The sequence below is a fragment of the Mytilus californianus genome, unplaced genomic scaffold (genome assembly GCF_021869535.1).
Source record: "Mytilus californianus isolate M0D057914Y unplaced genomic scaffold, xbMytCali1.0.p SCAF_4, whole genome shotgun sequence".
Lineage (NCBI taxonomy): Eukaryota > Metazoa > Mollusca > Bivalvia > Mytilida > Mytilidae > Mytilus > Mytilus californianus.
Genome location: NW_026262690.1, coordinates 27,663,290 through 27,686,227, shown reverse-complemented (window position 1 = coordinate 27,686,227; position 22,938 = coordinate 27,663,290). Strand labels below are relative to the sequence as shown.

Here is a 22,938-nt window from a genome sequence, read left to right as displayed (position 1 = left end):
TACGCCGAATCGATTCTATTGTTACGTAACTTCCTTTCCATTCGGAATTTGTTATTTGACGTTTTGGCGGGAAATCTTGGAAAATTTACGTTGGGAAATTAACCTGGAACATTGTCCCACTCTTGTTTAATCTTCTTAGACAATTTCGACTTTATTTTTATAAAATGTACTCTAAAAACAAACAATAACAGCCTTTCATACGATGATATAGAAGCAGTAGTTTTGACAATAAAACATTTCCTATCTCAGTCTTGGACTATGTATCTATTATACTATTTTTAGTATAATAGTCCCAGACTCCCAGTCTCAGTTGAGAAACAAATCACATATGGTTCTGATAAGATCATACAAAACAACTGTAGTTCAATAATACAGTATAATACAAGTCGGGCGGGACAAGGTCAGTACAATTATGCCATCAGACTTGGATCTTGTGGAACATGACAATACAAAAAAATACTACCAAAATGAAATAAAACTATGTGAAATTTTGGTACTTTAAAAAGAAAATGTGTAGATTTTTTAACTATAAATGATATGTAACAACTCTCTAACTCTATCATGTCTTTTTAATGTTTGTGTATAATGTATTATTTTGTTTTTCTTGTTCTACAGACATTCATTTAGCGTGAGTTTAATTACATGTTGAAAAATTGTAATATTTGAAATACACAAAATGTACTTGTTCTGTATGTTTTTTGTGGGGGCCTCAAGGTAGATTAGTGACTGGTGCTAATTGAGTCACCCTCTTTAAATAAAGTCACTATTATTATCATTTTCATGTTAAAATAGGTTCTCTAGAAAATGAAATAGATAAAATGAAGCTAAATCCTGAAAAATTCGAAGTGATCGCTGAACTAAAGACAAAAATCTGAAATTCAATTTAGAAGGTATTGAAAAAGAATGTGGAAATGATGTAAAACTTCTAGGAGCAACTATAAACTTTTGAACTAAATGTCCAATTAACATGTCTCTATATGATATATGTAACAAGGTGTCCAAACAGTTAAATCAAAGACAGATAAGAGGGGGTGGACAGGGGTAAGGGATGATTTGAATGAGGGGGCGGGAAGCAGGAACCGGGGGAAGAGAGGGATTAAAAATAGGGATATTCCGGGGAAAAAAGCACCGATATTTTTATTTGAGTAAGGGGTAGTGAAGTTGGAGTAGGTGAAGGAATTGGAAGTATATAAGGGGATGGAAGTGGGAGTTGAGGGATAGAGAAGTGGGAATCATTGACCCCTTGTCCACCCCTCATATAATACAATGGTTCTGTTTAACTATACTATTGTCTAAAAAGAATGGAAAAAAAAAACATATTATTTTAAGTTGGAAAATTAACAATATACTATTCTTTTATAATTTCCAACTTTACTGATTACTGCCCACTATTTGGAAACTTTTTGGTAGGTAAATAAAAAAAAAAGATTGGAAAAAGTCAAGAGAGTTCTGTTAGATTTATCTATTAAGAATATAATCTGTAAAAAATAGAAGAGTATCGAGATAACTGGCTATTGAAATTTTCAAAATTATTAATAAACTTATAAGAATCATTTATCTACATGCATCATTAAATCCACATTAAGGAAAACTCTTATTCTTTTACGTACCAGAATACAACAGAACTTCCGGCACAAGTCAGATCAACATCATATGACTTACAAGTAAGGTATACGGGTGCTAAAGTTTGGAATGAGCTGCCAGATGAGATTTGTAAACAATCATCGTTAAATCAATTGAAAAACGTAATACATTCTTTTGTATGCCATCTCATGGCAATCAGTCAAGCCAATGTTTGCCTAAAAACAGTTAATTCTCGTTTCATTTTCAAGACCAATTCACGGCTTAGTTTTATGCTTTGTTTCAGCATGACAAATTTCACTAATAGAAAATTTGCAATTGTTTGCTTATTATTGTTATTTAACTAAACTCTTTGCGTTTTGTTATCATGTTGCAAGCCCCATTGCCTTTGCCTGGAACCTATATGTAAATGTAAAATCATTAATTAGTCTTAGCTTTTCTCATATGCACATGCTTCGATATATGTGTTTAAACAGCTTGAATGAACTTTTGTGTTTTATATTTGCATTTATATGTTTGTATTGTTTGATCTCCTTTTTTGCTGTCGGTTTAAAAGCTCTTCAGAGCTTATATAGAAATAAGAAGATGTGGTATGATTACCAACGAGATAAATATCCACTAGAGTTGAAATGATGTGGATGAAAGCAATTATAATATTCATTCAACAATGAGCAAAACTGATACAGTTGTAAGCAATTGAATGCCCCGACATAACAATTGTGAAAAAAGTATAAGCGGTTGTGCTGCTTTCTACACGAATGCATCCTTATTGCGACACTCTTTCGACTTGCTAACGACGGTAAGTTTTGTAACTGAATATGGTAGTTAGATATGTCTTCTATTTCATGTAAGATGCACTGAATTGTTTCATCGAGTGTAAAATTCATTTGTCCGATTGCATGTAAAAGCTGAGTTTCACAGGCAAACTGTTTTTCAACTTAACTGTGTGCTTGAACAATTTAACATAGATTTGGTCGAATAATTTTAATATCTCCACTTTCTTAATGATTTTTCTGGCATAAATTATTCGGTCTTGAATGACAGTTCTGTTATTTTTTATTTAATTTCATGTCATCTGAATATGATAGGTAGGTCACAAGCACACTATGTAACGGATAATATTTAGTGTAAAGTTATGTTTTATTTCTACTTATATTTATTAGTTTACATTGAATCAGTCACGGACGCCACTCTTTATTATGGTTTCTACTGCCGGATAGGTGACAAAATAAAGATATTTTGTGATATTAAGATGCCTATATATTAGATTTGTATAAAACATACAGCCTTTTAAATTTGTGTCTATCTTTGCTGATAAGCTTTTGTAATTTTGTAAGACTTGTGGCATGCATTGCCTGATATACAAGGTGGTGCAGCTTATTTAATAAACATTTCATTTACTTTCCGTGGAATATATTCATAAGTACAAGATTGCTTATGACGTCTGACCGCTTTTGTTTTTGGAACTTGCTGAGCACCATATACAATGACCAAAATGCAATCTCGAGGGAAATCTTTAAACGATTAACATTGAATTAATTGGTGATTTTATGTCATAAGTAATATTTCAGTTCAGACACTTTGCATGTTTTACGGCCATTTCAGTTCATCTTACTTGTGAAACTGACATGGAGTCAGTGACCTTCCCAATTTGACGTAACTGAGTATTTATACATCCATGACAGCCAAACGCACGGTTTGTAACGCTTTGAGGAATTGGTGTAAAGACTCTCATATACCTACGGCATACTTTGAAATATATTAGGACTTATCAAAGTTCTCCTTTAGTCGATAATATCAGAAAGTAGTATCTTTGTCTTTTGTTATTTGGTCATTTTTGTTGTCTGATTATTCTCATTTACTTGATACCCTCGTTTCCTTTTGTTCATATCAACTATACAGTCTATACAGATAGACACCTCAGGGGTTAATTGTGATAGAGAATATGGTAATTGGACGTCTCCCGTACGACAATACGACGCCTGTTGAAGAGGGGCAGGGTGGCATTTGTCATTGTTGTGTATATTAATACGCAGTCACATCCATTGATGGGTCACCAGGGGGGTCTATTTAAGGTCGAAATGGCTTACCCTGGCCAACATAAAAACTTTGTGCAATCCAAATTTCCCCGCCCAATATTTCGGCCGACCCAGTTTCACTGCAGAACATACCGACCTGATTAGTTATTTAATTGCTATGCCTGAGTACACCTCTCACTGGAAGTCAAGCAAACAACAATACACACTACAGAGTATTAACCACTTGCATTACCCAAAGCGTATATCAAAATATCTAATATACGCGAATTATGTAGATTTTGTAGAAGCTCACTTTTGAGTATTTTTATTATTTTTTTTTTTTTGGTGTGTGCACGGTCAAAAATGCCCTTCTCAAGCTACACTGTATATCATTGTGGGAAACTCGAAATACATGCATGAAGCTCTTGTATTAAGAATTTTAATACAGATTGAAATAAGTTTTGAAAATGACCGGTTGTTTATCAAATGCAAGTGAATTTTATCTATCTCTTTCATGTATAACATTTGATTCATTGCATACATAATTTAATGTTAAAATAAGTCACAACATCAATTGGATTTAGTTAGGTTTCATTAATTTTACATGTGCTTTTACCTCAAAGACATATTCAGTGTAGACTTCCTGAGATAGATCATCACACATAAGGATTTACTGCTATTACAAGAGAAAGGTGCAAACTGTCGTATGTTTATCATATGTACAGATGTGCTAAACTGATTTCACATGAATGTAACGTTAGAGACATAACAATGTGATTCATGGACGCAGACATATACAATATATGCACATTGTCGGAAAATATAAGATTTATTCGTATGAGCTTTAGAAACAGGACGAAAAGCGAGGCTCGCCGAGCTTTTCTCCTGTTTCGTAGCGAGTACAAATAAATTTTATATTTTCCGACAATGTACATATATTGTTTTTATCCTGAAATTTACACCCAACACTTGAAACTTTAATTGTAAAAATATAAATCATTGTCTCTAAGTTTTCAAAGAAATCGACATAGTTTAAACGCGGACCGCGAAGAGGACCCCAAAATGAACTTGTACGCAAAAAGAAATATCCACATTACCGCTTGCTCAACATGGAAGCGGGGTAACAGGAGACTTTATTTGTACAAGTACAGATAATGTAAAAAATTATTTGTTTACCTGTTATTTGTACAATAGTTAGCTGATTGCAGGATAAAATGAATTAAACGCTGAAACGATATGTTTTTTATGTCCATTGTTTTTTTTTGTTTTAAAGGAAAAATGGAAACAAGTTCAAAAGTTCCCGTGTAATAAAGGTCTATTTCATCCCTTCATTGTTTACTGATTTCCTAATGTCATACTAAATACACTTGACAGAAATGCGAAATATTTTTTTAATGTAAACTTTATTTTATAAAGAAATGAAAATTCAAAGTGTCCCACTTGAAACTTAAATATGACTTGGCTACATTCATTGTCATTTTACGCAGTGTTTGTCAGATCCCTTATTACGATATACTAATCAGATAAATCCATTTATGCATAGATGAAATTCCCACATAGACTTCCATATGACTGTTCATTCCGCAAAAAGTCAATATCTATATCTAATATACTGTAGAAATTTATCTTGTAATCAATTTGCTATTATTCTGTCTATTCAAAATATATTACATATTTACATGCCTGCTCGACGTTTCCCATGAACACAATTTGTCATTTTTCACAGGACATACGAGGTATGTAAGACTTGTTTAAATGAAAATATTTATGTATTACTTATAGATGCTTTTCTTATTGTACAGTTATATCATCTGTTTCCTTAGTGCATGATTTACGCATTAGTTTTATTATCAGGCATGTTTCATTTTGACCTTTATATTTTCAATATATGTTCGAGAAAGAACTTAAATTTGGATAGAGTATAGAAGATTTCTGTTCATTCACAAGTTAGAAAACGTATCATAATCACTGTACCATTCACTTACTTTTTACCACACTCTTATGACTTCGACATAACCATTTTAACGATAATGTAAATTACGCAAAGGCGTCACAACTTACATTCTTGGAAGTTCATAGGTTCATCGGAGAGTGAACACATATAAAAATGACACATGGTCATATAAGGTAAAATAACTGTCAATCATTCGAAACACAACCACTGGAAGATAAACATATACGATATATAGTAAAACAACGTAAGTTATTATTTACTAACTAGATACGGGAAAATTTTTCTTTTTTTTTATGAAAAACGGCGGGAAAGAATTTTGCTAACTTTTTGAGCTTCTTACTCGAAAAATTGGCAACCTTTTATTTATCGGGCATCGTGAATGTCCTTGAATATAAACATGTTCAAAGTAAAACTGCGTATAACATGATTTTGTTTTATAATGTTTTTCTTTTTGGCATACCTTTTGACGACGATGGAAGACCCTTTCATTAAAAGTCATGGAAGAAATTAAAGCACTATGTCAACAAACAAAACGAGAAGAAAGAGCAAAACTTTGTACCAAATAATAATTATACACAAAGAGAGAGGTTCTGTATATTATATTTATTCATAGATAATATGTTAAAAGATTTATTTAAGAATAATACTAGTAGTACAAAAACTCAGGATCTTTCTCATATTTAGTTATAGTATTCAACTGCATGTTCATTCTCATGTATATCAACGATATGAGCGTTGGTATGTTCTTGTTGCATACTAGTATCTAAATCATCTACAAACATAGTAATATACATATATTTTGTTTTTCATTTACAACATAAAAAAAACTTTTTATGTGTTATGTATTTTTAAAGATGTACACATCTACGAACAAACATTGTTATCTTACTTTGAAGGTTGTAATGATAGTAAGATATTTGACATACTTGATATAGCCCTTAGGATAACTAACATACTATTATTATGCATGGCCTTGAGTGACATCTCTTTGTAAAATATTAAACATATTCAAAATGAGAAATTTATGAAACCAAGGCGTATTTTTTTTAAAGAAAGGTCCTTTGGGTCGTTGAGGGTTAATAGGTAAAATTATTTGTATTTGTTGAGGAAAAATACAGAAGGTATATTCTATATGTACTAGTAGGACAATTCCAGAATATATAAACTATATAGTATTTTGAATATGTTGTGTATTCAGTGGAGCATATTTTTATTCTTTTAACTGTCAAAGTTTTGATACTGATTTATTGCTTTTCTCATAAGATGTTGTTATTCATGTTTACACATGATTGAACATAGTTTTCTATATCCTTGCCAACTATTTCTATACTACATGTATACTATAAATCGGAAGTGCTTCGCCTGTCAATATCCGGAACATGACAAATGATAAACCGTAGTAAATATATTATTTACGACGAAAAGTACATACAATGTATTTGGATTCGTGCTTAAAAGAGATTGCAATTCAGCAATATATCATAAGCCAACAACATCTAGAGGTTTTCAGTAATAAACAAGAGAGAGAAAGAGAGAGTCGAAAAATACCAAAGAGACATTCAAACTCATAAGTCGAAAATAAACTGACCAAGACAAGTGTTTTGTGTCTTTAAATCTATCCAAGAGTCGTATAATGTTCACCACTTTCTAATACTGCCCAATAACCTACATACACAGTTAACTGAAGTACTTTCATTATAATATTCAGAAATAAATGTGAACTTCAGAAATAAATGTGAATATGTATGATGACTGTTTACTTTCTCTGCAATCTTTATAAACCTCTATAAGACCACCAGTGCATTGAGGCCTTTTATCATGCAGAGAATACAAAATTTAAAAAACAATCTCAAATAATCATTTTCACCTGTGTGTAAAATTATTTCATATTTTTCTACACTTGATTCATCCCTCAGCTTGGGAAAAAATGTTCAGTAGATGCTGTATTTTTTGTCCAATAACAGTGTTCAGATGCATTGCTAAGTAAGGTATACAAAAGAGAAACCTTGTTCCCGGAAAGTAAATACTACCGTTCCACCTAAATCCGTTCGAAAAGTCACACCCTCTCTGCAATTTAAAGAACTCTTGCAACAACTTTTAATAGTCCGTAGGCGGCCTGTTGCAACGCAAAAAGTATGCCTTGGACTTGTCCTAACCGTTAAACTCCGGGTTTCTGAGCTAGTCGAAAACAAGTTTCGATATTTTTTTTTTTTTTTCAAAATCAGATTTTCGTTTGAATGATTCATACATATTAATAAAGATGGGAACACTCCGTCCAATTGTTCTAACGGTAATTTCACTAATTGATTAAGCATAGTAAATATTGGTTGAGCTTAACATTACACTCATCATTATTAGACCGCACTGAAGTAGGTGCATTGTTAATTTTTCCAAATTCAATAATGAATAATGAACCCGTTAACAATATGTTTCTGTACAATACGCTTGACATCTCACCAGACGTAAATGTTATTGTTTGTTTTTGTTTTGCTTGTTTTGTTTTTGTTGTTGCATTTATATATTCTTAATTTTAACGAAATAAATTTGTAAGATTAGAAAAATTCAAGACATACAAAGGTTGGCATTGCATTCATTTGTTATTAATTGCCTTTCGTATTGTTTTTTTTTATGTTTTGTTTTGTGTTTGTTTGTTGTGTTTATTCTTGAACTGTACACATATTGGTTTAAGCTAATCTTGAATATCCCAGCTCCCGATATCCCCCCTTTCGATTGCTAAGCAAACAACTGTTTCAGTCAATGAATAAAACTTGATAGAAGCTGGACATTTCATGCAATAGTTTTTTTTTTTAAATTATATTCATTTTATAGAAATATGGTCACTTGGTCTGTTTTCGACCGGCAGTAAACCCCTTGCAAATGTAGGGCGTCCGTTTTGGTTGTGCGGTATGTATAAATTCGAAGCCACACCCGGCCAGAATGGTGACGTTAGACCCGATGCTTCATGTAGAGCGAGTGACACGCTTTCTGCACGTTAAGAACCCTTGCAACAAGTCTTTGAGGGTCCATAGGTGGCCTGTTGCAAGGCTAAATTTCAGTCCCAATCCAATTTATCATAATTTTTTATGCATGTTCAAATTTCCCATCCGTCATCCCGATTGATCGCATTTACAGGTCCTACTTATTGCAGTATTTGTTCTCGTCCTGAACATGCATGGAATATACCATTGAACTTTAACTGCCAGCGATCAACCAATAATTTTATCTTATTAATATTCTCATTGTAACGACAAAGACAGGGCATTTACTTTCAATTATATTCTAAGTATTGCTGCAGTGTTATCTGAACTTGGAAGATTTCCAATATATTTTAATATTATAAAAGGAATGTTATTGTACTGGTATAGATTAGAGAATTTAGGTCATAATTTTCCTCTATTAAAAGAGGCATATACACAATCAAAGACACTACATCACATGAATATAACATCATGGTATGGTTCAATAAATGTTGTTTTTAAAATACTTGGTATTGACTATACAAATGCCATAAATGCTCCATTTTGTGAATCCTTATACAAATTTAAGAAATATATACAAACCAAGCTATCAATATTGTTTATTAGCTGTTGGAAAAAACAAATAGATAAATTTTCAGACAGTAAACTGAAAACCTACCTTTTATATAAAACAAATTTTGGTTTTGAAAAATATCTAACATTGATCAAGAATTTTGAACTTAGAAGAAGTTTTACTAAATTACGTGTATCTTCTCATAGATTACAAATAGAATTAGGTAGATATCAGGGTATTCCCCGAATTAACAGAATATGTAATAAATGTTCTTCCAATACTGTCGAAGATGAGGCTCATTTTCTATTTGATTGTAACAAATTTGAGGATGATAGAAATTGTATGTTAGCTAGTATTGCACAATATAATTCTTATTTTAATCATATGAACAGTCAAAGCAAAATTATCTGGTTATTTAGTGTAGAAAATGTTGAGTTACTTAAAATAATATGTAATTTTATATACAAACATCTTCCTTAGTGAAGATTAGTTAAAGGAAATCTATGTGTGTATATACATTTGATTGGACATAGAAAATTATATTCATCTGAATATCACAAACATACTAGCCGATTAAAAAAAAATAATTGTTAAGATATATTATTTATTCAAATGTTCTCTTATATCCTTGAGGCATCGTCCCCTGGTATCAACTGCATTCAAGTTACCTATGATGCTTCCTTGTTTGCTTTTGATACAGGTAGGAAAGAGACATTTACACACATTTTACATGCCTATGGCCCATAAGGTATCGCCCCCTGGTGTCAGCTGCCTTTAGGAAACCATAATGCTTTCCTATTTGCTGCTGACACAGGATGAGTCATGGACATGTTTAATTTCTACTTTCTTTTTGGCTAATTATTATATATTTAATTGATCCAACTTTTTGTGTACTATACATATGTGGATATCTATTTTTCTTTTTTTCTTTTTGGGCTGCTTGTTTGTTATCTATATCAACCACACTTGCAATAAAATGCATTAGTATTAAAAAAAACAACATACTATAGATTCTTTATCTACGTATTCTTTAAGAACTTAAATAGTTCTCGTTTAACTTTTTTTTTTTTTATCTCATTGTTTGTATTGTATTATGAAAAAATTATTGATGTTGTAATGTTTATGCCCTTTGGGGCCCATAATTGGAAATAAAATATCTTATCTTATCTTATCTAAGTATGAGGGTAAACTTTGAAATGGTTGTAAATAACTTCATCATGTTTTCCTGTTTCTCATATGGGGTAAATGCAAACAGATTCGATATCATATAGGTCTATTCATTAACATTTAATCAACCACCCACTCAACAATATTACGCCTACAACGTTTCGCTATTCAATGACATATGTTTTCATGCTCCAATTGATTGATGTATTCCCTAAATGCTAATAAATATTATTTCCATATCAGTACATCAATGTGAAAAATAATATTCGGATCGAGTCATTCACTATAATTGTACTTTCTCACATAGTATCTTATCATTTCAACTTGGATTTAAATTTATATTTAAAATGATGTTAACTTCTTTTTTTTTTCAGGTGAAACAACAAGATGGCGATTGGATGTGGAGCTAGTATAGTGAAGATTATCTTATTTGTTGTTAATTTTATATTCTTTGTAAGTAATTGTTGATCAAATTGGTCATAAAACTGTGTACTACGTATTTAAAATTAAAAAAGAAAGATAACGTAATCCATTTAGTTTTCCAGTCAGTACACGAAAGTACATGTGTCTTATCTATGGTGTATTTAGCAAATTAGACTATCCAGCAATAGTAAGTTGGCTTCATATAAAAAATTATATCAAATTTGACACCTCTTAGCTCAATTTAAGAAAAAAAAAAACCAAATGCTAAATGATTCATTTGGACTATTTTTTTCAAATTGCTTTATGAGTTGTGATAGTCTATAGAATATCCCTTAACCATTTTCCAATAAACATATTTGTATCTATCAAGTTTAAAGTTATCCAGCGACACAAAATGCTGTTGACAAATTTTTTTTGGCATCATTGCTGATTATACACGTGTGGGAAAATTTTGCCATCAAGATAAATTTTGACCAATGAATTAAGAGGTTGGGCCAAATTTATGTTGACGTGGCTACGTATTTATACATCCCACGATCTCAAAAGATAGTAGTGCAGGTAAATGTATCTAAAGAAAAACCATAACTGATGGACACATTCAGAAACGAAAACTGCAACTTCTTTATGTTGATGCCATTTGGATGAAGCACATTTAGTTCTTTTTTCCAGAATCCTTGTGTGTGTGTGTGTGTGTGTGCTGTAATGAATAATTAGACACTTCTATTTTCAGTTTTTGGGAATTCTAGCTGTAGCATTAGGTATAACTGCAATAGTAAAGAACAGTGCTTTAGAAGTACTAACTCAATTTGGCGATGCGGAGAACTACGATGTGACGTCATTATTGAGAACAGGCGCCGTTGTGCTGATAGTTGGAGGAGTTTTTGCTTTAATTGTAGGATTTTTAGGATGTTGTGGTGCTTGGAAAATGCACAAATTAATGCTTCAAATAGTAAGATTTTCATATAAGATTTATCCACATAACAAGTCAACTTCGTTCCATTTATTCAGCAACTTGTGATTTAATTTGTTTTACCATACATTTACGTAGCGGTTTTATCTTAAGTTTTTATATTGATTATAAAAATCAGAAGATGTCGTTTGATCCCAATGAGACAACTTTCCACCAGACATCAAATAACATAAAAGTTAACAACTATAGGTCATCGTACGGCCTTCAACAATGAGCAAATCCCCCTAAATAACTAATGTAAAACAATTCAAACGAGGAACAAATATGATATACAGTAACAAACGACAACAACAGAATTACATGCTCCTGACTTGGGACAGGCAGATAGAGCATGTGACGGGGTTAAACATGTTTTCATGGCGACGAACCCTCCCCTAACCTGGGACAGTAGTTTAAAAGTACGACATAAGAACAAACTATAAAAATTAGTTGAAATGGGCTTAACTCAGCAGATCGATAAAAACACATCAAAACCCTAACACAAACACAGAAGACACAAAGTACAGATCTGAGAGTACTCGCAGTTAATTGAAAGCCAGTTGAAAGCCAATAACAACTCATAAAAAATCATGTGTCTAAGACTAATATATCAATCAGTACACATCCAACATCATATGGATTTCGTGTAAAGACGTCATTAACAGTCAGAGAAAAACATGACCTTATGCAATGGCAAAATATCGATATCGACAGAACCGTGAATGTACTTATATAATGACATTTAATTTTGGTTTTAATTTACTAACAACAAAATCAATATTTATACCGATAAAAACAAAATTCAAAGATCTTATTACAGTGTTGAATTGGTAAACTTTTAGAATAAGTTTATTTAAAGGATGGATAATTTTACCCAAATCGTATCTAAATTTACGGGCTAGGTAAATAACATCGCCGTAAAAGTTATAATGATTTTGTGCTATCCCGTTTGTAATAAGGTACAGCCAAATTATTGTGTGTATTCAGCAGATTTCAAATACATAATCTCATAAATGAATAAAAACTTAGAAGAACATTGAGATTAAATCAATATTTAACAGAAATTTGGGATTACATCAATATATTGAAACAAATATTCTTATTTCCGCAGATAGCTGATGGTACTGGACCTCCCTCCAATGTTTTTGTTTCTTTCCATATGCAATTTCATTTAAATCTTTCACAAACTTAAACTGTCAATGTTAACAGTATCACAATAATTCACATGTAGCATTCTTTGTCATGATAATTTCCTTTATTTTAGTATGCTGGTATTATCATCATCATACTGATAATAGAACTGACAGCTGCGATAATTGCAATAGTCTTCACGTCCGATGTAAGTTAATTTTGCATGTATACAAATGATATCAAAATGTACTAAAATGTCTTCTTTATAAAAGTGGAAGGTGTAGTATAATTGTAAATAAGAAATCTATCCACCACAGTCCAAACCCAAATAACGTGAATGTAACAACTATTGATCACAATTCGGCCTTCAACAATTGGCAAAGCCATACCGTATAGGCTTCGATGTGAAAAAATGTCAAATGTTCAAATGAGAAAACCAACGGCCTGATTTATAGTAAATATGATAGACAACAACCAATGAATGATTACAGGATCCGGGCTTCGGACAGACACATTCACAATATGGCAAGGTTAAACATGTTTGAATGCCCTTAACCCTCTGCATAACCTGGGAAAGTGATGTAAGAGCAGAGCATAAGAACAAACTTTAAAAATCAGCTGATAATGTCAATAAGGAAAAAAAAAACAAAAAAAACAACAAATAACATAAATAAAAAAGCCACAAAGTTCCGACCTCTGAGTACTGGCAGTTACTGAAAGCTAGTTCAAAATTTATTAAAACATGTTCTCCCAGACTCTTAGTTCAACAAACTGTACTGTCGAATTTCATGCTTATTATTTTGATATATGACGTATATTACAGTAATTACTGTATGAATGTTATATCACGATCTCATTGTGTGTAAATTATTTCAATTTAAGTATTCTTCCCCCTGATGTTGGTGAGGTTCATGTCGCCTTAAATCAAAGTTACTAGTATATGTGTAATGTTTTATACACTGTTGTTTGTCTTTTCATTCTTTTCCTTTAACTTATTGTGTTGTCTGCCTTCTTTCATCTTAAATGGTTTCAATTAATCCTTGGTATCCTTCACTTTTTTAAATCTTGAGATACAATAAAATTAATCTTTCTTTATCTTATCTATTCAAGGTAACTTCAAAGTTAAAACCAATTCTGTTAGAAAGAATAGATGCCTCTTATGATGGTAAACTGAATACTGGAGACGCATTTACACTTGGTGTCAATTTCGCTCAAGTGAAGGTATGCTTTATTATAACCACTTAGTAGTTACACTTACTTTATTTTGATTATTATATGTTTTGTTTGTTTCAAGATACTAAGGACATATGATTAGATTGCTGAAATATTGAACCTATATTTCCGAATTCGGTAGAGGAGTAAGACTCGAGAGACAGCTGTTAAACCTAGAAACCAGTGTTTCAATATGGCATTTTTTATATGTTACAATTAGCTTGTAAATACTCAAGTTCAATATATTTTTAGTCCCGATTTAAATTTGATACACAAAAACGTTGTATACCGTAGGCTCTTCAATCTTTTCGGTCTGAGTGGATCTAATGAAAATTTTTCTAGCAAACACGTACTCGTATGCATTTGAATCAATAAGAGTGGTGGAATTATATTGATACCATTTAGCATTAAGTCTTAAATCACTGAATATACATTAATGTCAATTCGTGACATCCCCCTCTTAGAGTCCAATGGTTTATATCATGTTTTAACATTTAAAAGATAAACTATATTATAAATACCGTGATAGAATCGTATAACATTGCGCAAAAAGTTAATAAAAAGTAAAAGAAAAAGTAACCATATATAAAAGAACCAACTAAAACCTAATTCATGCATACGATTTCAGTTTGATTGCTGTGGAGTAAATAACTATACAGATTTTGATGGAGCCACAAAGTGGAACAAGACCTTAAGTGATGGTGGTACCGCACGCATACCTGTAACATGCTGTAAAATTACCAACAAGGATTCTTTTTACGACAATCCATCTTCTGCTGAATTTGATAAAGATTGCCAAAAAACACCAACTAATGTGAATTCTAACTGGGAAAAGGTATGCATATATTTGCAAGCAAAAACAAAAATTAAAAAAATTATAAATTAAAAATCAAAAGATAAAATCAAATAACAAATTAATTAACAGAATAAGTTGCAAAGTACTCTTAACATATTGAAATTGATTTGAAATAGACAACCTTGAATTTGCATCAGACCAAGATTACAACCATTTACACAGACCTTAAAAATGTATGCATTTTGAAACTCTCCCTATTTATACATTTATTTATTCTATTTGTAGATATGTCTTTAAATCTGTTGAATTTTTAAATATAAATGTTTCCCAATAATTGCTTATGGATTTCATTGTAATAGCTATATATTGCAGGGTTGCTATAGTTCTATTTATGACTATGCTAAAGATAATGCTGCATTAGTTATCGGAGTTGGAATCACTATTGTCATAGTTCAGGTATGTGTAGTTCACTCAAATTTAATTATTTTCATTTTCATTCATCTGTCAAATGGATAGAATTAAGTTGGCATAATGTATATTAAAAACTTTAAAAACCTTTAAGACCCTTAATTGGCAAAATCTTTAATGAAAAGTGAGGACTTTATTAAAAGGGACAACTTCAATCTTCTAAGGTCAAATTTTAAAGGAGTATGAAAGTTAGTAAAAAAAGGTAATGAACGATTTTAGTTGTTTTATACTGTCGGTGGGTCTATATTGTTCACGGAGCGACTTTATAGTGGTTTGATTGAAAATTTTGTCCGAATATAGTTTCCGATACAGAATAAATGCGATATAAATAGCAATAGTCATTGATAAAATTGTAAATGATATAAATTTTCTTCGCAAAACGCCTGTGTATGGAATCACCTACTTAAGGTACGACGCTCTTGGCCAAAAGTTTTAGAAGCCAAGTTTAGGGGCAAAGAAACCAAAAGAGTCTAAATAGAACAGATGAAGCCATCCAAGATTTTGCCTGCCTATCGACATAGTTTTAGCACAATAACACGATTAAATGAATAAATGAAGTGGATATCTACAGTAGAAATGTCGCATTAGAATTATTCCATGTCAGAACTGAAAGCGAATAATTTGAGGTAGATTGATAGATTGATTATTGTTTTATAAATGTTCTGTGGTATATACAGAACTAGAGCAACTTTTACACGAACTTCAATAGATAGGTGTTTATTTTAAACTGTTACTGGCGTAAGATGACAGTTGGATAGGGACAGAAAAATTGCGTACGACAGACCTATGTGCTATTCTAGTTTTTAATATAACGAGGTATACTAAAAATCCTTTTTACTAACGATAATGCTTTTCCGATAATGTAAGGTGTCATCGGGAGTAAAGAAAATGTTAAAAAGTCTTAGACAAACAGATGTAAGAATGTTTTGAAAACGAAGCAAATAAAAACAGAACTCTGAAAACCGATCAACACGAACCACCCAAAAATCTCAGGACTAGTGCAGGTGCTCCGGACCGGGTAAGCAATACCTTCTACATTAGGTAATCTGTCGTTTTGCTAATGGAAAGTAAGGTGACTTTCCATTCGTTAGGTTTAATATATGTCCAATATGCTCCGCTTGGTGATACATTGTATTTTGTCATGTACAAGAATTGTGGACACTTTTGAGGGAGATGACTCAAATTAAGAAATAATTCTTTTGAACTGGGTTTCTAATCTCCTTGACTCATCTGGTGTCCAGTTCGCAAGATAAGACAACTCTCGATATGTGTCGCGATGGTCTATATATGATCATATATGTGCTAATTGATTGTAATCAGTGGGAATCCTTTAACATGTTAACTATCAGCAAGGATTTGTATAGTTTTAAATCCTTGCTATCAGCAAGACACTTGGTTTTAAAGAGAAAGAAAAATTATATTTAAATATGCAATTACTTGGGCTGTAGTAGAAAGAATTCACGACTAACTATGTCAAAAAAGTTCATAGTTTAATTTTCATTTGGCATAATTACAAATCTTTCTTTCAAAAGAATCTTCTTTGTCCTTCTTGATTATGTAAAAAACAATCTGAAAAAAGGTATTTACTATCTGTTTTATACGCCTCTGAAACCGTAAACGATTGACTTTACAATGGTAATTATGAGGTCATAAGTAAAGGTAATTTTTCAGTCCTGAGTTGCAAGTAAATGGCACAAAGTCCCACGCCTGACCGTCACATAATTGATAGGACAAAAATTCACAATGAAATAGTAAAACTGTTTACTATCGTTTGAATATATTAGAGAAACTTAAATTATTGAAGTACTTTCTTTTTATCACATAAATTCATTATACAGCTTGGGATATTGTTCGTTAGAATTGATAAATGAAGACTTATCAAATTTTATTCATGCAAAGGATATATTTCTTGGTACCATAAAGCCAGTCAAGTAATAACAAATTTTCGCAGCCTATTTTCTAAATAATCATTAGATCATTATGAATTCTTTTACCGTGAATTAATTTTGTTTACAAGTTGCATATACTTATAATTATTAATGTTCAAGAAAACACAAACTATTACTATGAAATAAGTTTTTCACATTGTAAATCAGAGACAAACTATCTCTAACCTGACTTTTTTCTGGTACCATCTTCGTGTCCGGGGCTTTTATGTCCTACATTTGAAATGTATCATCTTAATTCAACAAATGGATATATTGGCTTATAAATAAAAAGTTGTGGTATGATGAAAACTTTCCGTCAATTGAAAGAACAAAATACGAGGATGTTATCAACAGTTACTATAGGACACTGTACGTCATTCAACAATGAGTAAACCCAGTTATACATGTTATAAAAAGTTATGTTATAAAATGCCCCGGTATGAAAAAATGAGAAATCATTTAAAAGAGAAAAACAATGGCCTGATTTATGTTCTAACATAGTTAAAAAAACTAAAATCGCAACTAGTTAAAATAGCGGTGGTTTTTTTTTCTAATCTTAAAAAATCCATTTTTCGATTTTGAGACGCTTTTCAGAAGATTTGGGTAAAAAAGACTAAACCTGTGAATTTTAGAAAGTCGATTTGATAAGTTTTGACAATTTTAAGGCTACAATAATTTTAAAGAGGTAAATTTAAAGGCAATCTCACGTTTTTTCTTCTTTTTTTACTAGTGTGAAATACATACAGGTTGGTATAATTCCTATTTTTGGAAATATTTGCCTACTTCGTGTCAATTTTCGCTGTATCTGTATAACCGTTAGATAATGATGTTTATTCTTAACATAAACCCATATTGAAAAGAAAAGATGGGAGTAATATGCAAAAACCAGACACAATACAATTTCATATGAAACTCAGTCATAAATTTCGAAAACATATGCGGTGTGAATCTAAATTTTTCAATAAACTCTTCACATGTGTATCCGGGATCGTTTTCCGTCTTCCTCAGGCAAGTTTAAAAAGCAATTCATATTGATGAAGATAACAAATGTTTTCATATATATTAACCTGCAAAATCGCTAAAAAAGTTCATGAAAAAGCATTATAGGTCTGCTATATACAACTTTTTATACAGCCATTGTATGAGGATTCTTTGAATTTTAGACGGCCCTTTATAGCTTACTGTTCGGTGTGAGCCAAGGCTCCATGTTGAAGACCGTACTGTGACCTATAATGGTTTACTTTTATAAATTTTGACTTGGATGGAAATTTGTCTTATTGGCACTCATACCACATCTTCTTATATCTATAAACAATACATGTCTATCCAAAATAATTTTGTAATCACATGACCCGGTAAGCAGAAAGGCAAAATAGATTTTCAAAAATATTTAATATGCACTCATGTGGGACGATCATTTTTATATAGACACTAATAGGAGGCGAATTGGAACTTAGACGATTAACTGTGAAAAAAGCATAGGATAGCAAATTTACGTACCAAAAATAAGATGTGTGGCATAAACTTAAACAAACCAGAGTTAAGCTCTTTTCTAGAACTTGTCTGTTTTGTATTTTCTTTTATGCACGTTCTGTTAATCTATACTGAGATTCAAAAGGGGGAGGGTTGAGACCTACAAAAGTAAGTTTAACTCGAACACATTTCCATATACATGTACTAGTACCTGTCAAAATTTGGGGACCTCGTAAGTAGTTGTCGTATGTCATATCTTATTTGTTTTCGTTATTTGGAGAATGTTTGTGTTTATAACAGACCTTAAGAAAAATAAGAAGATGTAGTATTATTGTCAATATTAGAAAACAATCCACCAGAGACTGAAAAACGAGGATGTAAGCAAACACCTTTTAAATTCACATTGAACGTATAGAATCTGGGCGATTTAGATCCTGACATTTTTATAAAGGCATGTCTATTGTTGAGTATTGAAGTTGCCCTGTAAGAGCCTGTCTTTTGGAGAAGGCTATATTTTGCTCTCTAGATGTCTAAGTTATTTATGTGCATGGTTGGGTTGCTATCTCATTTACCAGAAGTTCATGACTTCTGCATTTACTTATACCCCACATCTACCTTCGTTCATAGAAAAAGTATGGTCTGATAGAAATGATTACACTGATATTGAAAGGCAAAGTAATATTATTTTTGAAATATCAGAAAACCTGTTGCACATATCAAATGATATGTCAAAGAGAGTGCCCAACTGTTTTTGGATTTATTATTATAATTTAACTGTTGAATAAGTTTTTTTTTTTTATATCATCGGACATTTGAATGTTCTAGATGCACAATTAACATATTGGATAGAAAATAAAAGGATATGGAGTAAATGTACATGGGACAAAATCGCACACAATACATAGAAAACATAGAAAATTATCAATGAACAGGGCTTTTATTCCTGTTCTACATCTTGACAGTTGATGTAGGGTCTTCAACAATGAACGAATCATTCCAATATTTCAACATTCAAAATTTTAGTTAAATCTATCGTGCACACTAGACATGCTAGACGGGGCTATATATGTTCATGTATAAACATCCCTGAGTACAGAAGTTGACGGAGTTATACGTTAAGTGTACATTAAACTAGTACTGTCAAATGATATTCAAAATCAGCATGAATGTCGGTCTACATCTTTCATTAATTGAATAGCTGGCAGATGATAAAACAGCGGGTGGTTATTGTTTAAATTCACAGCTTAATATGGTTAAGATAAGAACACAATAAACGATACTTGTACATAGCTTTTTCCTTCCAATAGATAAAATATGTATTATACATAATAAGTGTTTACGAGAAAGAAAAACAATTAAATCATTAATGTAACTTTTCCCGAACCCTACAAAACTTAAATAGCAATACACAAATGCTTTTCATTTCAAGTTAATTAATTCATCATCCAACTTTTAGTACAGCATTTCAAATTCACATTGTTTCCTTTGTCATTAGGTGTGTACTGCAAATAAGCTCTTTGTAATTCATTAGCAATTTTCTAATCATACAAAATGTGTTTAAGTTCTATCTATATATCTAAATTATCCGGATAATGTTTAAAATTTCAACAATTTTTAATCGGGACTAAAATTCAATTTAACATTTTCGTCATCATGAATTTATTTTAAACAATAATTGAAAAATGATTAATATTATTATTTTTTTTTAAAGTTTCGACGCTATCTTATATCAAACATTTTCCGTCTTTCCCAATATGGTACGTATAGATATCGGTTTCAGTTCTTTACAATATACGTATACATGAATTGACGTTTGATAACGAAATAATCACCATATTCAAACTTCCAGGGACACCATCAAATGCAAACTAAAATATTTTTTTTTGCACCTTCAGAAAGAAGAATTATACAAAAATAACATGGGACATGGCGAAATAATGTCACTGCAATAATGAATTTTATAGGAATTTTTTACTACACTCGTCATCACTGAATTTGGTTAAGTTATGTAGGAAAAAACGTATCTTTTTATGGGAAATTTTCAAATCATTAGGGACACCACTTTTAAATAACATAAAAAAATTTTTTTTACATCAAAATAAAGATAAATTTAATAACTCTTTCACCTGCCATGGCAATAGTTTATGATTGTAGAAATAAAATGTTGACAAATCATTTTAAAGCAACTGTCATGTTTTTTCCATATACAACAATGTTAAATTTTATCAGTCCAGAAGTGCTCCCTTGTTATTCACTGATAACGTTACCCCCGCTGAGCTGTCCCTGATTCTTGTGTATCGGATGTCAATAACGAGGACAAGAGGGTGGGTTTTGACTATGATACGCGGAGCATATTTATAGTAGATTTAACATAACGATAAATCAAATCAATGAAGACTTTCAAAGAGATGAATTATTATTTTTACCTCTTGGTTCAATTGCTTCCTTGTAAGGAGCAACCTTCTATAATAAAAATCACGCAAGCCTGGAATATCGTATCAACTGGTACTTAATCATTCTATATAGGCGCCGCTGGAATATTGCTTCACAGAAATGGAAAGTTCAAGTTCACAACGTAAAATCAATCTCACTATCTATGTTTACTTAAGGTATTTCTATTGGGTTCCGTAATATGTGAGTTACAACGTATAATGTGATATCAATGAATAGAATACGGACATCAGAAAAAAAATTATGTAAAATTATTGTGGCTACCCTCTTTTAGAAACATTTAACATATTTTACATTTACTTATGGTTAATTTGACTATATTATTTCCTCTTTACAGGTTTTATGTATCTTTTTTGCCTGCTGTTTGATCAGAGCTATGAAGGACCAACTTCAATAAATATGACCAGAACAGATATAAGATCTCAATTAAACCTTCAGCCAGATCTTCAAATTATACCGATAGATATATATGTTTTGTATCATTATGTACTTATGCCTTATTTGTTCACGCCTGTATATGCTGTTATTTCTAATATCTGTGTGACTCTCAAATTCATTGATCTTTCCAAATAAACACGTGTGCACTATTTTTGGGGTTCTTAAACAAATCTTTAAGCTGAAACCCATTTTATAAAAGTTTATTATGTATTTCTATTTGAAGGTAAAGAAAATGTTGCATTTATAATTTCACCCATTGTCCATTTCAAAATTTTACTTTTCTCTTTCCTGAAATGTCCTGTATCAATAGCATAAGGTGCATGTTCTTTAAAATTTGAATTACAACTTGTATCTAAAAGAGGGACGAAAGATACCAGAGGGACAGTCAAACTCACAGATCGAAAACAAACTGACAACGCCATGGCCAAAAATAAAAAGACAAACAGACAAATAATAGTACAGATGACACAACATAGAAAACTAAAGACTAAGCAACACGAACCCCACCAAAAACTGGGGGTGATCTCAGGTGCTCCGGAAGGGTAAGCAGATCCTGCTCTTCATGTGGCACTCGTCGTGTTGCTTATGTTATTACAAATCCGGTAAATAGTCTAATTCGGTAGGTCACATTCGTGAAAAGGGAAGGGTATTGTAGTTACGACATAAGGAACATATCCGATATCATCTGTAAAACGGTTATTCCATAACGGTCAACCAACTCGTGATGGCGTCCGTAAAATGTACGAAGGGATGATTTCAACTTCACCATTTGGAACTCTTGGTTTAATAGCTTCTAACATGTGACCCTATTATAACTGAATGTAAGGATGACTCAAAACTGTACTGCTAGGTTTTGGAAAATAGTATTTTCCTTCAACGAGTAAGAATATTCTTATTTTACCCGAAAACCATACTTCTACCAAATACCAAGCTATGCATGTTTGAATACAAATTACTTTAATTTGATAATACCGATGCTTCAGTTTATAAAGATTCAGAATCTTTGCATAATTGAATCAATCAGCATTATTATCTTCAACATCAACGTGTAGTGCTAAATTACATTTTTGTTTTCATGATATATCTAGATTTGGAGGAAATCTTTTAAACACATTATTTTTTATATTAAGGTCAAGAAGGATTAACCAATTTCTGAATTTTGAACTAATGAGAAAAAACACGTTGGAAATGATTATGCATATCTTTTATAATAGCTTGTTAGTATAATGTTTCAGTTAAAGTATTTTTAAATATCTGTTTTTTTATTACATAACTTCATTGTATTTTATCTGCCTTTTGCAAGTTTCGTAATTTGTTAATAAATGTGAAAAAAGAAGCATCTGATTTCTTCCGTTTCGACCATTTTCTTACCTGAAATCAACCCCGATTTTTGGTGGGTTTCGTGTCTCTCAGTCTTC

General features: G+C 31.5%; 1 protein-coding gene across 4 annotated transcripts; it reads left to right on the top strand.

Moving 5' to 3' along the window:
* Positions 1-5,316: 5,316 nt before the first annotated feature.
* Positions 5,317-22,857, top strand: LOC127737839 (23 kDa integral membrane protein-like). Of its 4 annotated transcripts, none has more exons than XM_052248783.1 (8): positions 5,317-5,335; positions 10,626-10,704; positions 11,405-11,623; positions 12,888-12,962; positions 13,865-13,975; positions 14,595-14,801; positions 15,135-15,218; positions 21,420-22,857. In XM_052248783.1, the coding sequence occupies exons 2-8, from the start codon at positions 10,639-10,641 to the stop codon at positions 21,477-21,479; spliced, it is 822 nt and encodes a 273-aa protein (XP_052104743.1). In that variant the 5' UTR covers positions 5,317-5,335; positions 10,626-10,638; the 3' UTR covers positions 21,480-22,857. The 4 variants fall into 4 exon arrangements, with proteins under 4 accessions (XP_052104743.1, XP_052104742.1, XP_052104740.1 ...); XM_052248782.1 differs by lacking the exon at positions 5,317-5,335 and adding an exon at positions 5,596-5,726; XM_052248780.1 differs by lacking the exon at positions 5,317-5,335 and adding an exon at positions 5,597-5,797.
* Positions 22,858-22,938: the final 81 nt, after the last annotated feature.

Bases quoted from the DNA above. Each gene is read 5' to 3' on its own strand.
- LOC127737839 (XM_052248783.1), top strand. From the start codon at position 10,639: ATGGCGATTGGATGTGGAGCTAGTATAGTGAAGATTATCTTATTTGTT. The intron at 11,624-12,887 runs GTAAGATTTTCA...CCTTTATTTTAG, and splicing joins ACAAATTAATGCTTCAAATA to TATGCTGGTATTATCATCAT. The intron at 14,802-15,134 runs GTATGCATATAT...TATATATTGCAG, and splicing joins TGAATTCTAACTGGGAAAAG to GGTTGCTATAGTTCTATTTA.